Source organism: Gymnoscopelus braueri, assembly GCF_963280865.1.
Source record: "Gymnoscopelus braueri genome assembly, chromosome: 12".
Taxonomy (NCBI): Eukaryota; Metazoa; Chordata; class Actinopteri; order Myctophiformes; family Myctophidae; genus Gymnoscopelus; species Gymnoscopelus braueri.
In genome coordinates, this window is record NC_137614.1 from 4,159,550 (window position 1) to 4,181,999 (window position 22,450).

The window sequence follows — 22,450 nt, forward strand, 5'->3', positions numbered from 1 at the left end:
AAATCTAAATACTGAATCTAGCAATTTAAAAACTGTCTAGGGTGCTAACAAAAGCCAGAGTAGACGTTAAAATGACCCCAAACATGTTTGAAAGTGAAATATCCCTATGTTTAAACTTCACTCAAGAAACTCCAAAGCCAAATATTTCTGAATTACCATTTAAATTGGTGACAACTCCATCTAAACATTACAAACTACACCACTAACCTACAAACTACACCACTAACCTACAAACTCACTGCTGTCTTCATCACTACCTCTAAACATTACAAACTACATCACTAATACAAACTCACTGTTGTCTTCATCACTATCTAAACATTACAAACTACACCACTAACCTACAAACTCACTGCCGTCTTCCTCACTACCTCTAAACATTACAAACTACACCACTAACCTACAAACTCACTGCTGTCTTCCTCACTACCTCTAAACATTACAAACTACACCACTAACCTACAAACTCACTGCCGTCTTCATCACTACCTCTAAACATTACAAACTACACCACTAACCTACAAACTCACTGCCGTCTTCATCACTACCTCTAAACATTACAAACTACACCACTAACCTACAAACTCACTGTTGTCTTCATCACTATCTAAACATTACAAACTACACCACTAACCTACAAACTCACTGCTGTCTTCATCACTACCTCTAAACATTACAAACTACACCACTAACCTACAAACTACACCACTAACCTACAAACTCACTGTTGTCTTCATCACTATCTAAACATTACAAACTACACCACTAACCTACAAACTCACTGATGTCTTCATCACTATCTAAACATTACAAACTGCACCACTAACCTACAAACTCACTGTTGTCTTCATCACTATCTAAACATTACAAACTACACCACTAACCTACAAACTCACTGCTGTCTTCCTCACTACCTCTAAACATTACAAACTACACCACTAACCTACAAACTACACCACTAACCTACAAACTCACTGCTGTCTTCATCACTACCTCTAAACATTACAAACTACACCACTAACCTACAAACTCACTGCTGTCTTCATCACTATCTAAACATTACAAACTACACCACTAACCTACAAACTACACCACTAACCTACAAACTCACTGTTGTCTTCATCACTATCTAAACATTACAAACTACACCACTAACCTACAAACTCACTGCTGTCTTCCTCACTACCTCTTAACATTACAAACTACACCACTAACCTACAAACTCACTGCCGTCTTCCTCACTATCTCTAAACATTACAAACTACACCACTAACCTACAAACTACACCACTAACCTACAAACTCACTGCTGTCTTCATCACTATCTAAACATTACAAACTACACCACTAACCTACAAACTCACGGTTGTCTTCCTCACTACCTCTAAACATTAGGCCACAAACTACACCACTAACCTACAAACTCACTGTTGTCTTCCTCACTACCTCTAAACATTACAAACTACACCACTAACCTACAAACTCACTCAATAATACACAAGTAAGACGCGCGAACGCTGGAAGCGAACGCAGCTCGAAAATATTGTGTATTTACGGACTAGTAATCCGTGTTATTTCACCGTGATGGGGAGAGAACATTGACATTGTGTGTGTGTGTGTGTGTGTGTGTGTGTGTGTTTTGCAGGCTGTTGTGCATTGTAATCAGAGCATTGTCTAAATTCCTGCACTCTGGCGCACTCTGGCGGCTGCTTACAGGCAGTGCACGCATGTGAGTCACATGGGGGCGCGAGCCAATGAGAGCATGAACACAGACACACAGACACACAGACACACACACACAACCCGAGCACGGTTACATAGTAAGCTCCACTTGGTCGGAGGCGCCTCTTCCGCGTTCGCAAACATTCCCTTCACATCACACAACATATCAAAGAACATCAAAGTGAAATTACACACAATTCCATCAATTCCTTAATGCTGAACAGCTAATTAGCTAAGTTAACACACCTGTAGAAACTCACCTCAGTTTGTTTGTCGGTTGGAGATAATTCATTCTGTTTCCAGTCTTGTGTGTTTTTGCAGCTATTTTCCCCAGCCTGGTAAACATTGACAACTCTACTCAACGTTCATGTCAAGTAATGTTACATTATGAGTTGTTTAGTTCACTCTTTTTACTAACAAACATTTCAGAGCTGTGTGACACTGTGTGTGTGTGTGTGTGTGTGTGTGTGTGTGTGTGTGTGTGTGGGGGGGGGGGGGGGGGGGTGAGAGAGGGGCAATGCCTGACAAAAGGAAGGTTCAAATAGCTCTCTCTCTCTCTCTCTCTCTCTCTCTCTCTCTCTCTCTCTCTCTCTCTCTCTCTCTCTGCTTCCTAGGGAGTGTGGAGCAATAACTCAGGGTTACTCAAAGTGGGTGCAGTTTTATTATTATTAATATTATCATTATTATATTACAATCTTACAGTGGTGGAAGAAGTACTCAGATATTTTACTTAAGTAAAAGTAGCAATACCACAATATAGTTATTAAGTAATATGTTATTAAGTAAAATGCCTGTGTTCAAAATATTACTTGAGTAAAAGTACCAAATAATTGGCATCAAAATATACTTAAAAGTACCAAAAGTAAAAGTACAAAATGTTTTGAAATTAGCAGATCTACAAGCTGTAGATGTATAAAATAGGGCTAAAGTGGTTAATGTACGTTTTGTAATATAACTTAATCTGCAAAGTAACTAGTAGTAACTAGTCAAATAATTGTGGTGGAGTAAAAGTACAATATTTGCCTCTGAGATGTAGTGGAGTAGAAGTAAAAGTATTGAACAATACAGTACAGGAACATGGAATGTGCTGAAAGGTACTATCAAACAAAGGTGGTGATCAACAGTCATAAAAGGCATAAACAACAACAGAAAATTCATTTCTATAACTCTTAACTCTCAAGAAATAGAGAAAAAGTGCAAAAGACACGAACTTAAGCTATGAACTTTTGTGGTTATGGGTTTAGGTTTCTATTTAGATATCTACTAAGAGTTTTAATAGAATGTCCACACCTCCAGTCTACCATTGGCCATTATATATATCAAAAATAGAGAAAGTGCCGTGCCTTGGCACCCTAGGGTGGCGTGACTAAGGGCAGGTACACACTGTAGGACTTTTAATGTGGTCGGGGGTTGTCTGATCGTTAAGCATTTCACACTACAGGAGTCTATTTCTTGAAATCGTCTCTCACATATCCTTGTGGTTTTCACACTATACATTGATCACCGACTAGGGATCACACACTGTAGGATAGTTCACTAGGATGCTGTCCAGACCCGATACATACATTTGTTTTTATTCCAATTAATTTTAACCGACGTCTCGTGAAAACGTGCACAGCTCCAGTGATATGCGCGAGACCGAGACAGGACGCTATTGATTGTTGAAATTAAATCATTAATTCTCTATTTCTCTGTATGTATCTCTCTCTCTCTCTCTCTCTGAAACAAGTCAACCAGCCTTAAAAGTGTGCAATGAAACTCAGTAACAGCGTTGCCATGTCCGCTTATTATAAGCGACTTTGGGCTTGTTTTTCTGTAGTCGCTTAAATATTGGTTGTTGCGGGGTGCGTTTTTGGGGCTTATTTGTGTAGTTGCTTATTTGGCCTTGTTTCCTAATGTTGTTTAAACCAGTGGTTTAAACAACACATAATATGTATTTGTCCACAGACCCCCCGTCTGAAAATATGTTGTGCCATCATAGACCCCCATACAAGATTTGTGTGGATTTGGAAAATATTCCACAATTTTCTCAAGATTTTTCTTTGAAAATAGCTGCGACGCGTTGTGATCTTGTAGATCGGCTATTTTCAAATATCCAATGTATTTGTAATTAGGTTTAAAGTGCTCAAGTGGCCTTTTCTTGGGCTTGTTTTCATAGACCTGGTTGCTTATTTCTCTCACAACATCTGGCAACGCTGTTCAGACACAGCGCATGCTGCACTCACACTCACAGACACACACACACACACACACACACACACACACACACACACACACACACACACACACACACACACACACACACACACAGAGCTCGCTCTCGCCCTCTGTCTCTCTCTCTCTCGCTCTCTGTCTCTGTGTCTCTCTCTCTCTCTGTACAATTCCTCTAAAAGCCCACCAGGCTCGCTCACTCTCTCATTTTGTTTTATAATGTTAACTTAATACAGGACTGGACGGTAATATTGCGGTAGGGACTGCATTGTTGTGGTCAGATCTAGCGACGCTCCCCTAGCCACGGTGGCTGTAATGTGCTCTCATTGGCTGTAGCGTGCATCTCCTCGCAGACCCTTTCATACTGTATGATACTGTCCGATCTCCTGTCTGCGACAGGGCCGAATAACTAACCAGATAGATATTTGAAAACGGTCGCAAAGCCATCCCACAGCATTATCAGACCAAATATCCTGCAGTGTGTACCTGCCTTTAAGTCCAGTGTTGCCACAGCAGAATACTTTCATAATGTGTGGAATTAATCAATTATATCACTTCAGTTTAACCACTTAGACCCTCCATACTTAGTAAAAACGGACCTCACTACGTTCTTTTTTGATCTACAACACCAAATCTCTGTGCCAAAAATAGCCGATCTACAAGCTACAAGCTTGTAGATCGGATATCTTTGGCTTATGTTCCCCCCAGAATAGGCATGCTGGCATTCAAGTGGTTAAACGTTGTTTACAGGTATGACCTAAGACCAGTGTTGCCAGATTCTATGAGAGAAACAAGCAACCAGGTCTAGTAAAACAAGCCCAAACGAAGTGACTATGGGCCACATGAGCACTTTAAACAAAATACATCAGATATACAAGCTCACAACGTGACCAGGTCTAGTAAAACATAATGCATCAGCTACAACAACGTGAGCTTGTAGATCTGCTATTTACAAATAAAATCTTGGGGGGAAATTATAATAAGCAGACCTGGAGACACCGACTGCCTTCTAGGGACCGTCTGACAAGTTATGACAATAAATAACGACTGAGAGACTTTCATTTTAATTGAACAAAGTTTAGTTCAGTTCTATAGCAAACAAAGACAATTCAGTGAAAGTAAAATAAGTCAAAATAAGCCATCACACTATTATAGAAAAGTCAATGGAACAGTTGTGAGCTTGTAGTTCTGCAATGTTCAAAATATTTTTCATACATTTGAAAACTTGTGAAATGGGACATTCTGCATAATGAGTATACTGTAACAGAGTATTTCCACAGTGCAGTATTGATACTTGTACAAAATGTGAGTACTTTTTCCACCACTGACCAAAAAAAAAAAATCACAAAATTCACAACAGCATGGCTAGGCACAGGCGCGCGGGAAGTCCTTAATACCTAGGGGGGCTGTGCGTCGGGGGGGACTCCTCGCGGCCGCGCGATTTTTTTGTGATTTTTTGGGGGTTTTCTGTGTTTTTCCCCACACAAAAAGGCAGAAAGACAGTGTAAACACCAGGTTGAAGTTCATCCATGACCGTAACAGACTGCTATGATCCATAAAATATATATATATTATAAAAAAATAAAATAAAATAAAACTTTTTTTTTTTTTTTTTTTTTTCTTCCCATCACCAGGGGGGCTGCAGCCCCCATAGCCCCCCCTTCCTGCGCCACTGGCTAGGCAGCAACATATCCCACATCACGTCTCACCACATAATCTGCCTTTATACACTGATTATTCTGCCACAAAAATGTATAGAAAGGGATGAAGAGATATGGGTGAGAGAGGTGAGAGGAAGCATAATGGTTAAAGTGGTTACACAGATGTGTTCCCGGTTTTAGTGGGCTAAACCACTGCTCTAAATTCTTAGAGTTTTCTGAAAAATGTATGTTGTTATATAGCTAAAATCTAAAATGATGGTTTGAATAGGTTGAAATGTCCTTATATACTCCTCTGCTACCTACATCCAGCCTGCTATACTGCAAAAAAGCTAAATGTTTCAAAGATTTTCCAAAATTGTGAAAATACCTGTAGCAGATCTACAAACCCACAACGTAGATATGCTATTTTTAGTATTCGTCGTACAATGATATATATAGGGCTTATGTGGTTAAGGCTGTGGTGATGAGAAGGGAAATGTGTGACTTCTGGATCAGAACACGACCCATTGTTGGACCGGTTCAGTTATTAAACTAAAAGGCAGGCAGCTACAAAATCTTACTTTTGGCAGTATCAAAAAAGCAACAAACATTTGAACTCAGTGGCCACAAAGGCGATATTGATAGCTATGGTTCGCATGAGAAAAGGCACCATTGGCTTTTGATATCCTGTTGCAAGCAACAATAATGGTATCCTCTGACAATGCTGATAACTGTACACAGATCGTGTACAGAATGTGTCTAAAAACTCATATTGAAATATGTCACAATTCATTGTACATGGATTCAACTATTCAAACACAAAACAACTTCATATTATTTTTTATTTACAACAAATATTTACAGCATAATATAATTGCTCTGACGTTATATAAAATACTTAAATCAATAATAAAAATGAAATAAAAACAGAACCAGTAGGAGAACACTGGGCGGGTGGTACAAAGGCAGTGACTTAAAAAAAGGTTGGGTGATTTGGCATGAAACTGGGAGTACTTTTTGTTCAGTTCAGTTTCCTAGATTAGGTAGGCTGGTCTACAGCTTCTGTGGCAGGGCAGTGCTTTCTCAGATGGTTGAAATTGTCAGCCATAATTTGTTGAACAGGGTGTCTGGCCTTCATAGCTCAGTGAGGGTGATCTGGAATTGACCAGGTGTGGCTTCGGACATATCGATGAGGAAAGCGGATCGGTTACTGTAGTGTTCAACAATGTTGTCGTCCATGTTGACAAAAATCCCTCTTTTGCACTTCTTCAAAATGTTCCCAACGGTGTCCTTTCGCATGCCATACTTTTCTGAAATAGCTTCTCTCAGGCCTGTCACTGTGGGACTGTTGAGCATGAGTGCATCAAACGCGTCTTTTTCAGTCTCTGCTCTCACGTACAGCAGAACTCTATGTGAGTCGTCCTCGCGGGCCCGTTTGCCAGGAGGAGGGCTACTCCGGTCTCCGTCGGGATTTGACCGCTTCATAGAACACCGTTCAACCTCCTCCTGAGTTGTCGAAGGAGCGGCCAAGCCACAGCGTTGCAGGTTGGAGAGGTGCATCTCTGGGATGAAAAGCACGGGCTGGGTGACGCGGTCGCCCACGGCCCGGAGGAAGGTGCAGTCATTGCTCATGGAGCTGGACACCAAACCCTTGTTGGCGCTGGTTTCATCAGAGTTCTTGGCCCCACTCCTCTTTGTCCTCTTCCTCTCCTCGTCTCTCATCTTCCTCTCTGCACCCTTATCACAGAAGATCTTGATCTGGCACGCAGCCCTGTGTATCAGCCGGTCGGTTCCTGTGCTGACGTCATACGTGTCTATCTGTAGGTTGAGTGGCAGTCCCTTCACGCCCTTCTGTGAGGAGAAATCAGTGCTCAGAGAGTGGATGCCAACGTACACCTTAGCCTCTTCATTGGGGTTCCGGATGAAGGAGAGAGCATTGAGGGCCACCTCCTCTACGTGGCTGATGCCACTGAACACTTCTTTATAGTCGGCTATGTCGATGACCCTCTGCTTGATGGTAGGCTGACGTGCGTGCCAGTGGTTCCAGCAGCGAAGCTGCGCCTCTGGGGTCCTGTTGTCGTTTTCAAACACAGCCATGACCACCGTCTTGACCGTGGTGACTGCAAGGCCAGCGGTGCTGTCTATTCCGTGGAGGGTGATGGGGTAGAACTGTCCCTTGTTCAGGTAAACCGTGGGCAGTTCACACGGCTTGGGTGGGGTGGCCGGGGGAGCACCCAGGGTGAACTGAAATTCACTCCCGTACCCCTCGGGAGGGGAGCTGCTGGTGTAGGAGTCTGAGTAGACGGGGCTAGACGGCTCCTCGGAGAAGGGGTCGCTGTAGGGAAGAGCCTCTGCGTTGGCCTCGGGGAAAGCGCCCGCAGGCCACTTCTGCAGCGGTAGAGAGTCAAGGATGCTGTTGAGGTCCTGCTTGTCGTGGGTGTCTGCCAGCACTCTGGCCGTGGTCAGGGTGGCATAGACATTCGATGCGGCGGGGGACACCGAGACAGGCAGAGAGACGATCTGCTCGGCGGGGCTGCAGACGGGAGACGTTAGCGCTTCTTGGGGGAGGCTGGACGGAACGTCGTCAGACAGCATCTTTATGATACTGGGGGGCGTCTCCAAGGAAACCAGCTCGGGGGACGAGTTACTAAGAGTCCTCTCTGTTGGCTTGTAGACACTGCTGCCGTCGTTGCAGGGAGACATTTTGTGGTCTTTGAGGTTCTTGCACTGCTCATAGAGCATGGAGAGAGTTGTCATGTCCTCCGTTTGGTGAGATCTGGACTTAGTCATGGGGCTCTCCAGATAGTTCCAGGAGTCCATGACGTAGTTTGCGTAACGGTTGTAGTTGAACTTCTCTTTCTGAGGGACCAGTCCCACAGTCTCTGTATCTTTGGTCATGTCTTCAGTCGGGGTAACGGTGGAGATGTTTTCCTTTAAGTTGTATTCTCTTTAACCAGGTGTGTGTTCCTCTCTCAGTATATGTCAGTCTAACAAACAACAGAGATGATCAGACATGTCTAGGTGAGTCAAGAGTTGTGATTCCTCCTCATTGGGGGCCCAGGTTTATTTAAGGCCAGCAGGTAGTTTCTCCCACTCTTCCTCTGATTGGTCGAGAGCCTGCAAACAGGTTTCTGAAAGGACAGGTGTAGAGGGATTGACCCTTCCTGGGCTGGGGAGAAACTAAAAGCTGCATGTGTATGAATGAGCATGTTGTGATACAAGGGACCACTTTGCAGGACAATCCAAAGGAAGGGGATCATGCATCTCATTATCACGTTAAACAAAAGAGTGAGATTGGATCGACAAGGTGTTAAGTGCTCGGCAATAAGTCTGAGAGTGAGAGAGGAGATGTAAGGAACTGAGCTTTAAGATGTTAATAGTTTGTCAGCATAATTTTTCAATTTAATTTCCAAGGCAGATATGGACGTTTTGGTGTCAGGGATTGTTTTTCTCACAACATTTAAAATAAATGTACAAAAATAGCTAATCTTCAAGGTTAGCACATAGCTACAAATAGAGCTTAAGTGGTAAAGCTGTTGACAGTGGAAAGGACTATTATATATTTATAAATTAAACTGTAAAGGTTAAAGGAAAAAACAAAACTTACATAAATGAAAATAGAAACAAATCACTGGTCATTTAATCTAGTAGCCAATACCAATACAATATGTTATTATTTAAAAGTGTTTCTGTGCTTCATTATTTATTTACAAATTATCTTAATGTATTTTTGTTCACCAATATGGTGCTTTATTAAACAATACAATTAAACAACAATATCAATTTATAGACTGCTGTCTGCTGCTCATCTTTAAATATCTATGGATTTTATTATTTTTTTGATAGGAAAAATGCTTTAATAACCTGTATCCACTTTAAATGCATTCATTTGATACCATCAATGCATTCCATTCATTCATAATTTAAAGAGATAATTAATTCTTCATTCTTTTTCAGGTATCAAATAAAAAGAAGCTAAAGCAATGAGCAATACAACAACATATTTTAAAATATAGTAAACTGACCAGATGACTAGATTACATTTATGTCTGTAATAGTTTTCAATGAATCAACAACTTATCATCAACAGTGTGAACTTTACTTGGAAATGGGCTTCATTTCAAAACACAGGGCCAAGTCATGCAAAAGAGAATGTTAACTTTTGTACTGACTTTGGCAAACAAATCTTTGGTAAAATAAAAGATACATAAACATCCCAGCAACCGTTAAAGGCCCCTAAATGCTACCAAATGAGGTGATAGGGCGATTTGATACTAGGCCATACATGGGCAACAGGCGGCCCCCACCTTCACTTAATGCGGCCCGCGGGTTAATCAGCTGTTTCAATTGCAAACATGAAAACATGACCCACTTTAATTACTTTAGTCTATATTACTAGCTTAATGACTAGTATAAAATTTATATTGTCTTTTTTATGTCCAATGTATTTGTATTTAAGTTCATAAAGTTCATAAGTATAACTAAATGCATTTGAAATTAAATAAAAATGTTACTTTTCAGCATTCCAATTGAAAAATAGCAAAAAATATATAATCAGCATTCCAATTCAAAAGTAGCAAAAATAGCAGATCTACAAGCTCAAAACGTGTCGTACTTTTATTTTTATTTTTTCTACTTTTGTGTGACGAGGTACGGCATTCATTTACAAAAAAAGTTACAATAAGGAGGTAAGAGGTGTCTGCCCAACAGTATATGCAATGTGGCCCTCTGTAGTGAGTGTGGAAATATAGTGTCCCTCTCCATCATCAAAGTTGCCCACCCCTGTACTAGGCGCTCTTAGGGTGATCACCCTCTCACCTAAAAAGGTGAGAGGGTGATCACCTCATTTGGTAGCATGCAGGGGCCTTTACTGCCTCTGCTCCCGGATCTGGCTGGCAGAAAAACCCCAGCAAGCCGGGCGGCCTCTCCCGCTGACTTTGGGTCACGTTCCCGGGTCCAGACCTCCACTTACCGATCCACCATCCTCAAGAACTGCTCCAGAATCAGTAACTCTGAAATGTCCTTCACAGTGGAGGTCTCTGGTTTGACGCATACAAACACGTCCTTCAACCGCACATAAAGTTCACGTGGGGTTTCTCCCCGATGTATGTCCAGTGACCGAAACCTTCTTCCTGTGATCTCATATGTAGCTAGAATAACTTATTTTACTTAAAACCCTACCACATGTATATGCACCCTCAATACCTATTTACAGTTACCACTGAGCCTACTAAATATACACACCCAACATACATGATTAAATTCATTACAGTCGACACCAATCTCCCCTCTATCCACTTCCCACTTGGTATCACCCTCCCGGAACTAATAAACAGGGTGCGTGTTCCCGGAGGGAACTCTTTGGCCTCAACACACCCTGGGAAGAAGGCGTGATTATGAACGTTATAGGATAGACCCACCTTACCTGTGTCTGATTGGCTCCCTGGCAGGCATATTCAATTTCAATTCAATTCAATTCACTTAAAACTTTATTCCAGACACAGGGGGTCCATACATACCAATATCACACAATAAACAACAATACAATACAAAAAACATAACATCATACATAGAGGCCGACTCTGGAAGGACACCATGAACCAACATAGGCCTACCTGTAAAACACATGGCAGATTTTATTGCTCGCATATTTGAGGTGTTCTGCTGTGATGTGATCCATGCCACATGCCTTGTTGTTATCTAGCATCCTAATGGCATCAACCACATCATCAGACCTGATCAGTACATTTTCAGATGGGTCAACATGATCTACTGCCACAGTGCCACCTTTTACACAGTTGAATAAGTTGTAATAGTGTTTTCGCCACACCTCAGCTATCTCAACCGGGCCACATTCTTACTGTTTAGTTTAGTTTATTTTGATCCACATCAACAGTATCACAAAACATAACACACTGTAATCCAATAATTTGTTCTGGTTGATCGAAAAGGCATAGGCTGAAGCTCAATATGTATGCCTAATCCTTCATACATTTTGATTTAAGTTAGTTACATCATTTATAAAGTTCATAATGAATGAACACTCAACCTCTATGTTAGAGGGTAGGGTTGTTTTACTGTTGTTCATTACTTTGACCCTCTTCCAAAAGTCATAAAGGTCTTTGCTTTGCAGCTTACTAGCAAGTGAGTCTGCTCTCAAAGTGTTCTCCTGTCTTTTAACAGATCGAACAGCACATTAACATTTTGCGTTGGTGAGTTTCTTCTCCTCAAACAATGAACCTTGTCTAGGCCTGCCAAACATGCCAACCAGGATTAATGTTGTGCACCTTTTTTTCACTTGTTTACAGAACTGCCTACCAGAGGCATTAAGAACATCAACAATGTTGTCAAACATGGCACAGAGTTTGATCCCATGATGCGGGTTTGTACTGTTCAAATGATCACAGTGCAGTGCATCCTTTGGCAGGACAATATTATCGAACAGGTTATCAGTAATAGAGGAGTAACAGTCAATATCCTCACTGGTTAATTTTGACCAGTCTACCTTCCCTGGATTATTACCAATATCAATGTTGATAGAGGTGGGCACATTGACAACATTAAGATTCATTACTATAGGCATATGATCCGAGGTGGCCAGCCCATAACACACCTCTATGTTGTCTATACAGGCATGAGCATCAGCAGATTATGTTTGAATCTTTACAGAACTGAGACAGGTGCTTAGCAAACATAGAATTGTTATCTGATATATCAGCATTAAAAGGAGGAGGAGGAGAACAGACAGAGGTAAGTTTAGACATCAAAGATTTACATTCCCTTCACGATCCTCTTCACCAGTCTAACCATTATCCTTGTAAATTAAAAAGTATGCTACTACTGTGTGGAGACTAATGTGCCTTTTCTGTTCATTCGTAGGTGTATGATGAGATCGGCTCCTCCGCACCTTAAGAGTGACATACACGGACAGTTCAGCGTCCCTGCTGCATCACCCCCCCCCCCCCCAATAACTTCAATACATTTTTACAATTGGTGTGTTTATTTACCGCTCCAATTCCTATGCAGAGCTGTGTTTGAATTTGAATTAGTCTAGTAACGGTGACCCGTCGTTATACTGCGTATGAATCTATGTATATTTGGACCAAAGCGTTTGTCACAAACTGCAGCTAAAGGTTTTCCCCCCCTCTATGAGTCCTCATATGTCTTTTTAGATCACCGTTGTCACGAAAACCTTTGCTACAAACTGTACAAGTGAATGGCTTTTCCCCTGAATGAGTCCTCATATGTCTTATTACATCACCGTTGTAACAAAAGCCTTTGCTACAAACAGTGCAAATGAATGGCTTTTCCCCTGTATGGGTCATCTTGTGTATTTTTATATGACCAAATTGACTAAATCCTTTGCTACAAACATTACAACAAAATGGCTTTTCCCCTGTATGAGACCTCATGTGTCTTTTTAGATCACCGTTGTAACGAAAGCCTTTGCTACAAACTTCACAAGTAAAGGGTATTTCCCCTGTATGAGTCCTCGTGTGCGTCTTTAGCTTGTATGGCTTTTCCCCTGGATGGGTCACCATGTGTATTTTTAGATGACAAAATTGACTAAATCCTTTGCTACAAACATGACAAGTAAAGGGCTTTTCCCCTGTATGAGTCCTCATGTGTCTTTTTAGATCACCGTTGTCACGAAAGCCTTTACTACAAACTTCACAAGTAGAGGGCATTTCCCCTGTATGAGTCCTCATGTGAGTCTTTAGATACTTATGATTAAACATTTTGCAACACACTGTACAACTAAAACTTTTCTTCCCTGTGTGAATGGAGTGAGTTTCTTTCGATGATTTCAGGTCCTGGGACATCTTGTTGCTCAAAGACAATCTCTGTCCTTCCACATGTTGTGTCTTGTGTGACTTCAGTGTGTTTAAAGGTGACTGATCTACACTGGGCTCCCACTCATCACTGTCTTCAGTGATTTCAGATTCAGAACAGTGTGAAAAGAGGAGCTGGTCATCACTAGTTGGATGTGATGTTCCACAGTCCTCTACATCAGCTTGTGTTTTCATGTGTTCAGTTGAGGTGCTGGCAACAGGCTCTGTGTCTCTGTCCTCACCATCATCATCTTCACTTTTCACTGCTAGTAATGTCAGCATTGGCCTATCAACCTCTTCTGGTCTTTGAAGTAGCTCCTCCTGCTCCTCTTTAATGTGTGGAGGCTCTGGTTCCTCCTGGACCAGACTGGGGCTCCTCTCCTCTTCAGAGGAAACCTCCTCTGTACACACAGGGAGGTGCAGGACGTCTGGGGAAAATAATGAAATATTTTAACATTTTTTTCTTCATAGGTGTGATAGTTGGAGTAACTATAGGTTACTGTACGTAACCCCGGTTTTATGAGTAATATGAGCAAGATGTCTCGCTATGGAGAGCGCCCACTGGCGTGATCACAGGAGCATTACCTTATACCTTCCAGACAATCCTATTGGCTGGATTCTGATCGCCCTCTGACAGGAGGACCCGCCCTCCATCCTTTAATAGTCAGAGGCGGTTCCTCTAATTGAAGATAACATTTTTCTTCTCATTCGTAAAAAGAAGGGTGTCTTTTGAGACATCTCGCTGATATTGCTCATAAAACCGGGGTTACGTACAGTAACCTATAGTTTTATATCCTAATATTTGCTTCAATGTCTCGCTATGGGAGATATAGTAAACTCCCTGATTGTTTTCTCAAGACCAGAACACCCAGCCTAGGGGCCTGACCCCAGTCTGGAGGCTACACTGAGGACTGCATTGTGGCGGTCCGCCCCCTGAGTTTTATTTTCACGTCACGTTCATTCACTAGTTCCACTCCCCATTCACAAAACCGGTCAGCCTATCACCTTCCTTCTGTCTCCGCACGCTCTCCACCCCGCTCCCTTTGAAGTGCACCATCTCGCTGGCTCTGTCACTGTGTTTGTTTTAGCGTCTCACAACAGAAGAGGCTGGGACCGTTCTGTTTGTGTTAAAATAGCCTAAACTATTTATAGTGGCTCTAGCGTGTTACAGTCCGCGTCGGGAGGACACCCGTTGGATCCGCGAAAACCACACAACAACAAACAACAACTGGACATCGGCGACGGCGAGGCGACAGCAACGGCGGATCCGGACCCGGCCATTACTCTGGGATTCCATGCCATGGTACCGAAGGTTGCTGGAGCTTAAGCTTTCTTGTGGAGATTTGGAGCCTATTAACAGGCGGAGCACGGAGGTTGGAGGAGTTTTGAAGGGGGGTTATTTTGTTTATTTTGGGCGTGGATCTGTTTCCTAAACAGCATTTATTTTGGATTTTTTTTTTTAGAAGAGCGCTAATAAACTGTGGGTATTTTTGTGCTTGGAAGTGGAACTGAACTATGAACTGAGGAATGAATAAAATCCTAAAAAGGTACTTTTTGATTTAAACAAGGACTGCGTGTTATTTTCTTTAATGTGAACTGTTTAAAAATATATGGTGTTGAATTGAGTCTATTCCTCTGTGACCAATTGTGACTGAAAACGGTTTGGTGTGGAAAATATGGGTTCATGTCGTACATGCAGGTTGCATGGCTGATAAAATATGTATCCTTGTGGTAGGTTCTCTTTAAAGTATTCACTCTAAAAAATTGTCGGTTGAAAAGCCGGCTGGCACCCCAAACAAATGTGAATTTAAAGGGTAATCCCCTACAGTATGCGCCACAAGGGCCGCAGTGACGTCCAAACTGTAGAACCTGGCGAATGTCAAGGGCGAAGCCCAATTCGCCACATTGCAGACATCCTGAATCCTGAAAAGAGACACCTTTGAAAAGGGCCCATGATGGGTTGCCATACCGCTTGTGGAATGTGCCCTCAGTCCCACTGGGGTCAGCATCCCAGCACTGGAATAAGCCGACTGAACGCCTTCCACAATCAAGTGGGAAAGCGTTTGCTTTGTAATAGGTTTACCCACCACACGCGGGGGCCGGGCCCATGACACAAACAACTGATCCGACTCCCCAGAAGTTTCGGATCTATCAATGTACATTTCAAGGTCCGAACCGGACAAAGACAATGCAACCGTTCATCCTCCTGCGAGACAAAAGGAGCCGAGTGAAAAGGCCTCCAAGGTCACAGGGACACTCGGAACCAGGTGGTTCTTTGGCACAAAATCGGGTCTGGGTTTGACCACCACCCTCGTAGCCCCCTCATTGAACTGTGTACACTCCTTGTGTACTGACAGTGCATGAAGGTTACTGACCCTTTCAGCGGTCACTAAAGCCATCAGCAGCGCAGTCTTAAGAGACGATGCTTTATGTCAATCTGACTCAGTGGCTCGAAAGGAGGCCTGGTCAGGGAGTCTTAGACTTTTAACGTGGACATGGCCCTGCCTGCGTCCAGTAGGTCTTGTAGAAAAGACAGGATCACCACCACAGGAAACTGAAATGGTATGCTGTGAGATTTCTCACACCATTTCTCAATGTGTGCCATTTGCTGCCATACTGCTTCCTTGTAGATGGAGCCCTTGCACATTGTATAGTCGAAATGACGTTGTGGGGTAGTCCCTCAGTAACCACATTCAACCTTTGACGGGCCAGGCCCAGAGAGCCAGATGCTCCCCGTCCACATGCACAGTACTGCTCCTGTAAGATTGTATTGGGAAAACATGCCACAGGCTGACTAAAAAAGCGATATAAACGCTTGTTTCAACCCGTCGGTTAGATTTCCTTGAGCGCTAAAAATGTAAACATCTAAGAATAGGGTGGTCGACCTTTACTTTTTGGATACGATGTGCCCCCCCCCCACCCTACAGGCACCTAGTAATGTAGAACCTCATCTCGGAGCTATACAGCGGAGGTAGCCATGATTCACATAGCCTCGGAAACCCATGCCTTTTTTTTTTGTTACAAAAGAAAAAAAAGTCTGGGGGAACCATGCAGGAACGGTGGTTTCGGAGTGGAAGTGAACCTTGTTATCTCCTAACCAATCAGAGTGCAGAGGGGCGTCGCTCTAAATTTGGTGACGTCAGCGTGTTCCGTGCACAGGCCGGGGGGGGGAGGGGAGGGAGGGGGGGAGGGGAGGCGGGGACATAGATTGGTGAAGCAATAGGAAGCGGCGCTCGAATCCAACCGCCTGGGTTTGGATCCGCCCTTCAAGACCATCGATAGGGCTCGCTCTTTCAGACTATGATTCACATGACGCTCGTCTGTCACAAGCGTCGTGGCGCTACTTGTTCCAGGTTTTTGAAATTTCTACATTTACAACCCGTACATTGATTGATTGATGTACTTTATTTAGTAAGACATGAGAACAACAGTACATGGAAGTACAAATTCACAATACAAGGTCTACTAAACTGGGAGGCTCATTAAGCACTGAGCTTGTTTAAAATGAGATCCCCATGCACACAAATCATGATGACATATACATCCACACGGTGTAGTGTCATCAGTGGGTTGTACCTAGGGGGGCGGAGTTGCACTCGGGGGAAAACACAGATTTCCCCCAGCTGGTATAGACGGTGGGATGCGGGGTTTTCAAACTCATATGCTGTAAAAGTATACTGATCTAAAAGCAGGCGTCATGGCTTGCCAGATCACAGGCACAGAACCTTGTTGCCACTCGACAAGGAATGCTACATTAGCAAATTAAACAAGAGTCCGACTGGAATGTTGTCCTGACTGGACAAAGGATCCAACACAACACAATGGCCCGAGGTTATCGGATTTAATCGCCTGGTAAGAGACACTATTACATTTTCTATAGATATGATCAATTAAACTCATCATAATATCAAAAAGCAAAAGCCATTCATTCATCAATGATGTTTATAGAACACGTTTTAGTGAATTCCAAGTACAGGAGACATCGCCATTACAGTTTGGAAACGCAGTCAACATGCAGCGATTTACACACAAAACAAGCCAAACCCTAGACTATCCTCGTTTAAAAACCTACAGTAAACACAATTGTTAATCTGGCAATGAACACGGAGCTAAAGCAGTGTGTAAATCCTGCATGATATTAAATGACGCACTTCGCCAAATCGTAATGGCGTCGGTACGTGCTGTTCACAAAACAGTCTCTAAACTGTATTTCAAATTCACTATAAACATTATTGATGACTTAATGGCTGTTGGGTTTTGATATTATGGTAAGTTTAATTGATCATATCTTGTAATAGTGTCTCTACCAGGCGATTAAACACTGTGCATTTGTAAACATGTTTGGTAACAAAGAGGACAAAGGAGGTAACCAGAAGACTCGCCCCAAAACACCCTTGCCCCCATTTTTTTACCGACCAGCGGTTCTTGTATTCTTGTATTTGTTTTACAGAGGATAAGGTTTGAAATAAGTTCAGGGTTAGGCATAGTTTTACTGAGGTTCAGTTTAGTAATAAGGTTATGTTTTGGCACAGTTTTACTGAGGTTACGTTTAGGAACACCAGGTGAATCCCGGCGGGTTTGCCCTGGGGCGACTTTGTTTTGGGGCGAGTGTTTTTGTATTCAGACGGAGATGGAAATTTGGGAAACAGATCTCCGGTCTCAGTGGTGCTTGTGCTGAAACTTGACTCATGCAATAAGATATAAAGATAATCTGATAAACCACATGAACTCCAGCTTACGTATTCTGGGGGGAACATAAACCAAACATTGCCAATCTAGCTCACAGTTACAACGCGTCGCGTTCCGACGCGCTGTGAGCTCATAGATTGTCAATGTTTGGTCTTTTTAGTCACATATATCTTAATAATAAGTCAACTTTTCCGAGGGCGAGTGGACGATTGTGTTCCAGCTGTCCTTCTGATGGATTTTTCTTAGCTGACAATGTTTCTATCGTCCATAAAATAGCTCTGAAAGTTATCCAAACGATCGTGTATGATGTAACTCTATGAGGCAGATCGTTCTGTTTTCCCACGGGACAAAATCGAATGGGCATTCCAGGGCGTTCCCGTCTATCTCCGTGTGTATGTATAAGAGACAGACAGATATACACACTACTATACAGAACGTCATACAATCAGCTTACAGGTTACTGGTATGAAGAGTGAAAAATATGTACAAGATCATCTACATAAATGTTCAGATTTCAAATATAAAGTGCTGAACCCACGGCTATGGATGTATTAAGTTAAAACGCCCGGGTTTAAGTACCCGTATCTTCCGTATTGTTCAATAAAAAGCATTTCAATCCGATCGGTGGCCATTTTCTCATTAATTTTCCATATGCTTTCAACTACGTGACCCTATCGGTTAGGAGGTGTACTGCACTCTGATACATTAACTCTTTGAAAAAATGGCCGATGATCGAAGTAAAATGCTTTTTATTTAACAATACGGAAGATATGGGTACTTGAGCCCCCACGTTTTAACTTGTTACATCCGTGGCTGTGGGGTCAGTACTTTATATTTGAAATCGTAAGTTACGTATGTAACTATGGTTCTATGAATCCTGGATGACTGCCAGAGGCAGTGCTTAACACTGGATGATATCCGTCTCACGCACGTGCAGTCGAGTAATTAATATCAACAAAGTCACAGCTGTGACATAATGACGGTGGGCGTGGAACGCAGTCGTCAGCGTACATAAGCCCACAGCCGTCATTAATGACTTCGCTGCTGAATCTTCTCGCGAGATTCCGAGTGACAGGGAACTCTGGCAGTCATCCGGGATTCATAGAACCATAGTTACATACGTAACTTACGTTCTATTTCATCCTTCCTGAATGCCAGAGGCAGTGCTTAACACTGGATGACTAGTATCAACAAAGTCACGAGGAATCTTACCTTGCCGGGAACGGCCTAAGGGACCCCCAGAACAGCAGTCGCAACCGCTTTGGTTGCAGCTACATTGACCCTATAGAACCGGGCAAAGGTGCATGGTGCAGCCCACGTGGCTGCCGCACACATTTCGCTCAGAGGAACCCCTCGTAGGGCCGTCCAGGAAGTGGAAACGCTTCTGGTGGAGTGGCCTCTGATATTATGAGGCGGTGGCAGGCCTCTTGATCTGTATGCCTCCTCTATCGCCATGACCACCCATTAAGAGAGTCTCTACTTGGACAGGGTGTGCCCCTTTCTATGCCCACCATAACAGACGAACAGGCTATCAGAGCGACGGAACCCAGCAGTCACCTGTATGTAATGCCTCAAAGCCCTTACCGGGCAGAGCTGCCTTGCCAAAGCAGCATCACCCTGCAGACCTGAGGGGTCATAAGCTGCCAGTCTTATGACCTGGTTAGTGTGGTCTGGAGCCAACCTCTTCGGCAAGAATGAGGGGTTAGGCCAAAGTGCCACCCCCGTGCCATCCGAGTTCCAGCGCATACATGCTGATACTCGTTGATAGGGCATGAAGCTCACTCACACGCTTCGCCGATGCCATTGCCAGAAGAAAGGCCAATTTGATTGCTCTAGGGGCTCGAAGGGGGGGAGACGAAGAGCCTCCAGGACGGGTTAAGTCCCATGAGGGGTGTTTCACGGCCCGCGGGGAGTTCCGCCGCTGGGCTCCATGAAGAAACCGGGTCACAGGAGTGTGAGACCCCACAGTCTGGTTGACCACCCTGCTATGGCTGGCCGAGATTGCAGCCACATAGACCTTCAGTGTCGACGCTGACAGCTTCTTTTCCAATAGTGATTGTAAAAAACGCAATATTATTGGCACCGAGCAACTCTCAGGGACCTCTTTGTTAACACCACACCATTGCGAGAATATTTTCCACCTGTTGGCATAGATTGGGTCCGGCCCCTCAGGGGCCACACACACAGCTGCAGGTGTTCCGGGCACGGATGCCAAATGCGGCCATCCAGTTGGGACAGGAGATCCTTCCTGTTGGGGAGGTGCCATGGAGAGCTGCAGCAGAGATTGTGCAGCATCGAGAACCACGTCCTCCCCGGCCATGCCGGAGCAACCAGCAGGAGTCTGTGGTTGTCTTTCTGAACCCTGTGTAGCGTTAGTGCTATCAGCGGGAAAGGTGGGAAAGCATAGAGGAGGTGATCTGGCCATGGGTGTGCTAGAGCATCCTGTCCCAATGGACTCGATGTCTCCATCAGGGAGAACTAAAGATGGCAGTGTGTTGTGGACTCTGAGGCAAATAGGTCCACCTCTGCAGCGCCGTATCTGTGCCAAATCTCCTCCACTACCTCCGGGTGGAGTCTCCACTCCCCCGAAGAAGGTTTCTGGCGTGACAGATAATCCGCCACCACAGATACATACACTGGCAGATACATAGCCCTCAGGCTGGGAAAATGAGGGAAAGCCCACGAGGACTCGCCGTGCCACCTGTAACAACAGGGTCGATCTGGTGCCCCCCTGCCAATTTACGTGGTAGACAGCTGACCTGCTGTCGGACCGCACGAGCACATGCCGGCCCTCCAACTGCGGTACAAAGTGCTGTAGTACTAGAAATATAGCACAAAGCTCGAGCACATTTATGTGCTCTGTCATCTCTTGTCTCGTCCAGAGCCCCCTCACAGCCCTGTGTTGCCATACTGCTCCCCACCCGGAGGGCGAGGCATCTGTCACCACCACCTCGCGACGCGAGGGGATCGAACAGAAATGCCTCGTCCGGACAGAAATGCCCCGTCTCTCCAGGGCTGTAGTGTGAGGAGGCAGCTGCCGGATACCCTGACTCTCCTGGACCTGTGGAATTTTGGGTCTAGATGTAGGCCATTGACCCAGACCTGGAATGGCCGCAAGCCAAGGAGACCCAGTGGCACTACTGCTGTCACTGATTCAGCATTCGTAACAGCCTGAGAAAAAGGCCTCAACTTCTTGTTCCCCCGAAACCAGAGAAGAAGCTGTAGGATGGCTTCCACCCGTTGAGGAGTGGGAGAGGCCAGCATTCGGCAGGAGTCAAGGGCCAAGCCGATAAATACAAATCTCTGGCTGGGAACAAGGCAGCTTTTTTTGTAGTTGACCATGAGGCCTAGTCGTGTCACATGATGTATTAGGGCCGCCGTATCCCGCCCCACCTGTTCCCTGGTTGGAGCGCAGACTAGCCAGTCGTCCAGGTATGGGAGGATTTGCATGCCCCGGGCCTGCATTGGGGCCAGCGCAGCCCACATGCACCTTGTAAATATCCGAGGGGCCAGGGAAATCCCAAACGGGAGCACCCTGAATTGGTAGGCCCTGCCTTCGAATGCGAAGCGCAGGTACTGCCTGTGATGCGGAGCTATAGGGACGTGAAAATATGCGTCTTTTAAATCTATTGAGGTGAACCAACTGTGCATTTTGACCGTTTGGAGCACATCCGCTGTCCTCAACATGTGGAAGGGCAACACCTTCAGGTAGGCGTTGAGCCCTCGTAAGTCCAGTATAGGGCGAAACCAGAAAATACATGGAGTAGAACCCACCTTGCTGTGTGTGTAGATCTAGTTCCTCGATGGCATTCTTCTCCAGGAGGGTGCCCACCTCCTGCCTGAGTGCCTCGCATTTTGTGGGATCGTTGACGATGGTCATCCTGATCCCGCTGTAAGTGGGGGGCCGGCGGCGGAACTGGATATTGTACCCTTGGGAGAGCGTGGCCACCACCCATGGGTCTGAAGCGCAGCTTTCCCAGTAGCTGAGTTGCTGCTGGGAGAAGCGTCCCACCACCGGCCCCATGCGTTCATTGCCTACCCCTCTGGCCCCTTGAGGGGCGAAACCCAGACCCCCGAGCCCTCTGCGTTTGAGGTGCCGGACGTGGGGGGCCTGGGCGAGTAGGGGGCGCGGCGACGCTGGTAGGGCTGCTCGAAATTCGAAGACCTTGGGTAGCTGTCCTGCCGCGGCTGTGGCCGGGGGCGACCGGTGCCATAACCTGGCGCAGGCCGTTGTCTCACTGCAGGGGAAGGCCCCTGAAGGCTGGCGTACTGCTGCCGTGTCTGATTAGCCTGTGACTACGCTCCAAGGCCTGCTGTCCTGCAGGGCCAAACAGCTGCTCCGGAATCACGGGGAGTG

At 44.6% G+C, this 22,450-nt stretch overlaps 1 protein-coding gene across 1 annotated transcript; it reads right to left on the reverse strand.

Annotated features, from left to right (window-relative positions):
- Nucleotides 1-6,706: 6,706 nt before the first annotated feature.
- On the reverse strand, nucleotides 6,707-8,470 carry LOC308097431 (grainyhead-like protein 3 homolog; the record flags this gene model as incomplete). Its single annotated transcript, XM_080445190.1, has 1 exon — nucleotides 6,707-8,470. One exon carries the CDS (start codon nucleotides 8,468-8,470, stop codon nucleotides 6,707-6,709), a length of 1,764 nt encoding a protein of 587 aa, XP_080301316.1.
- Nucleotides 8,471-22,450: the final 13,980 nt, after the last annotated feature.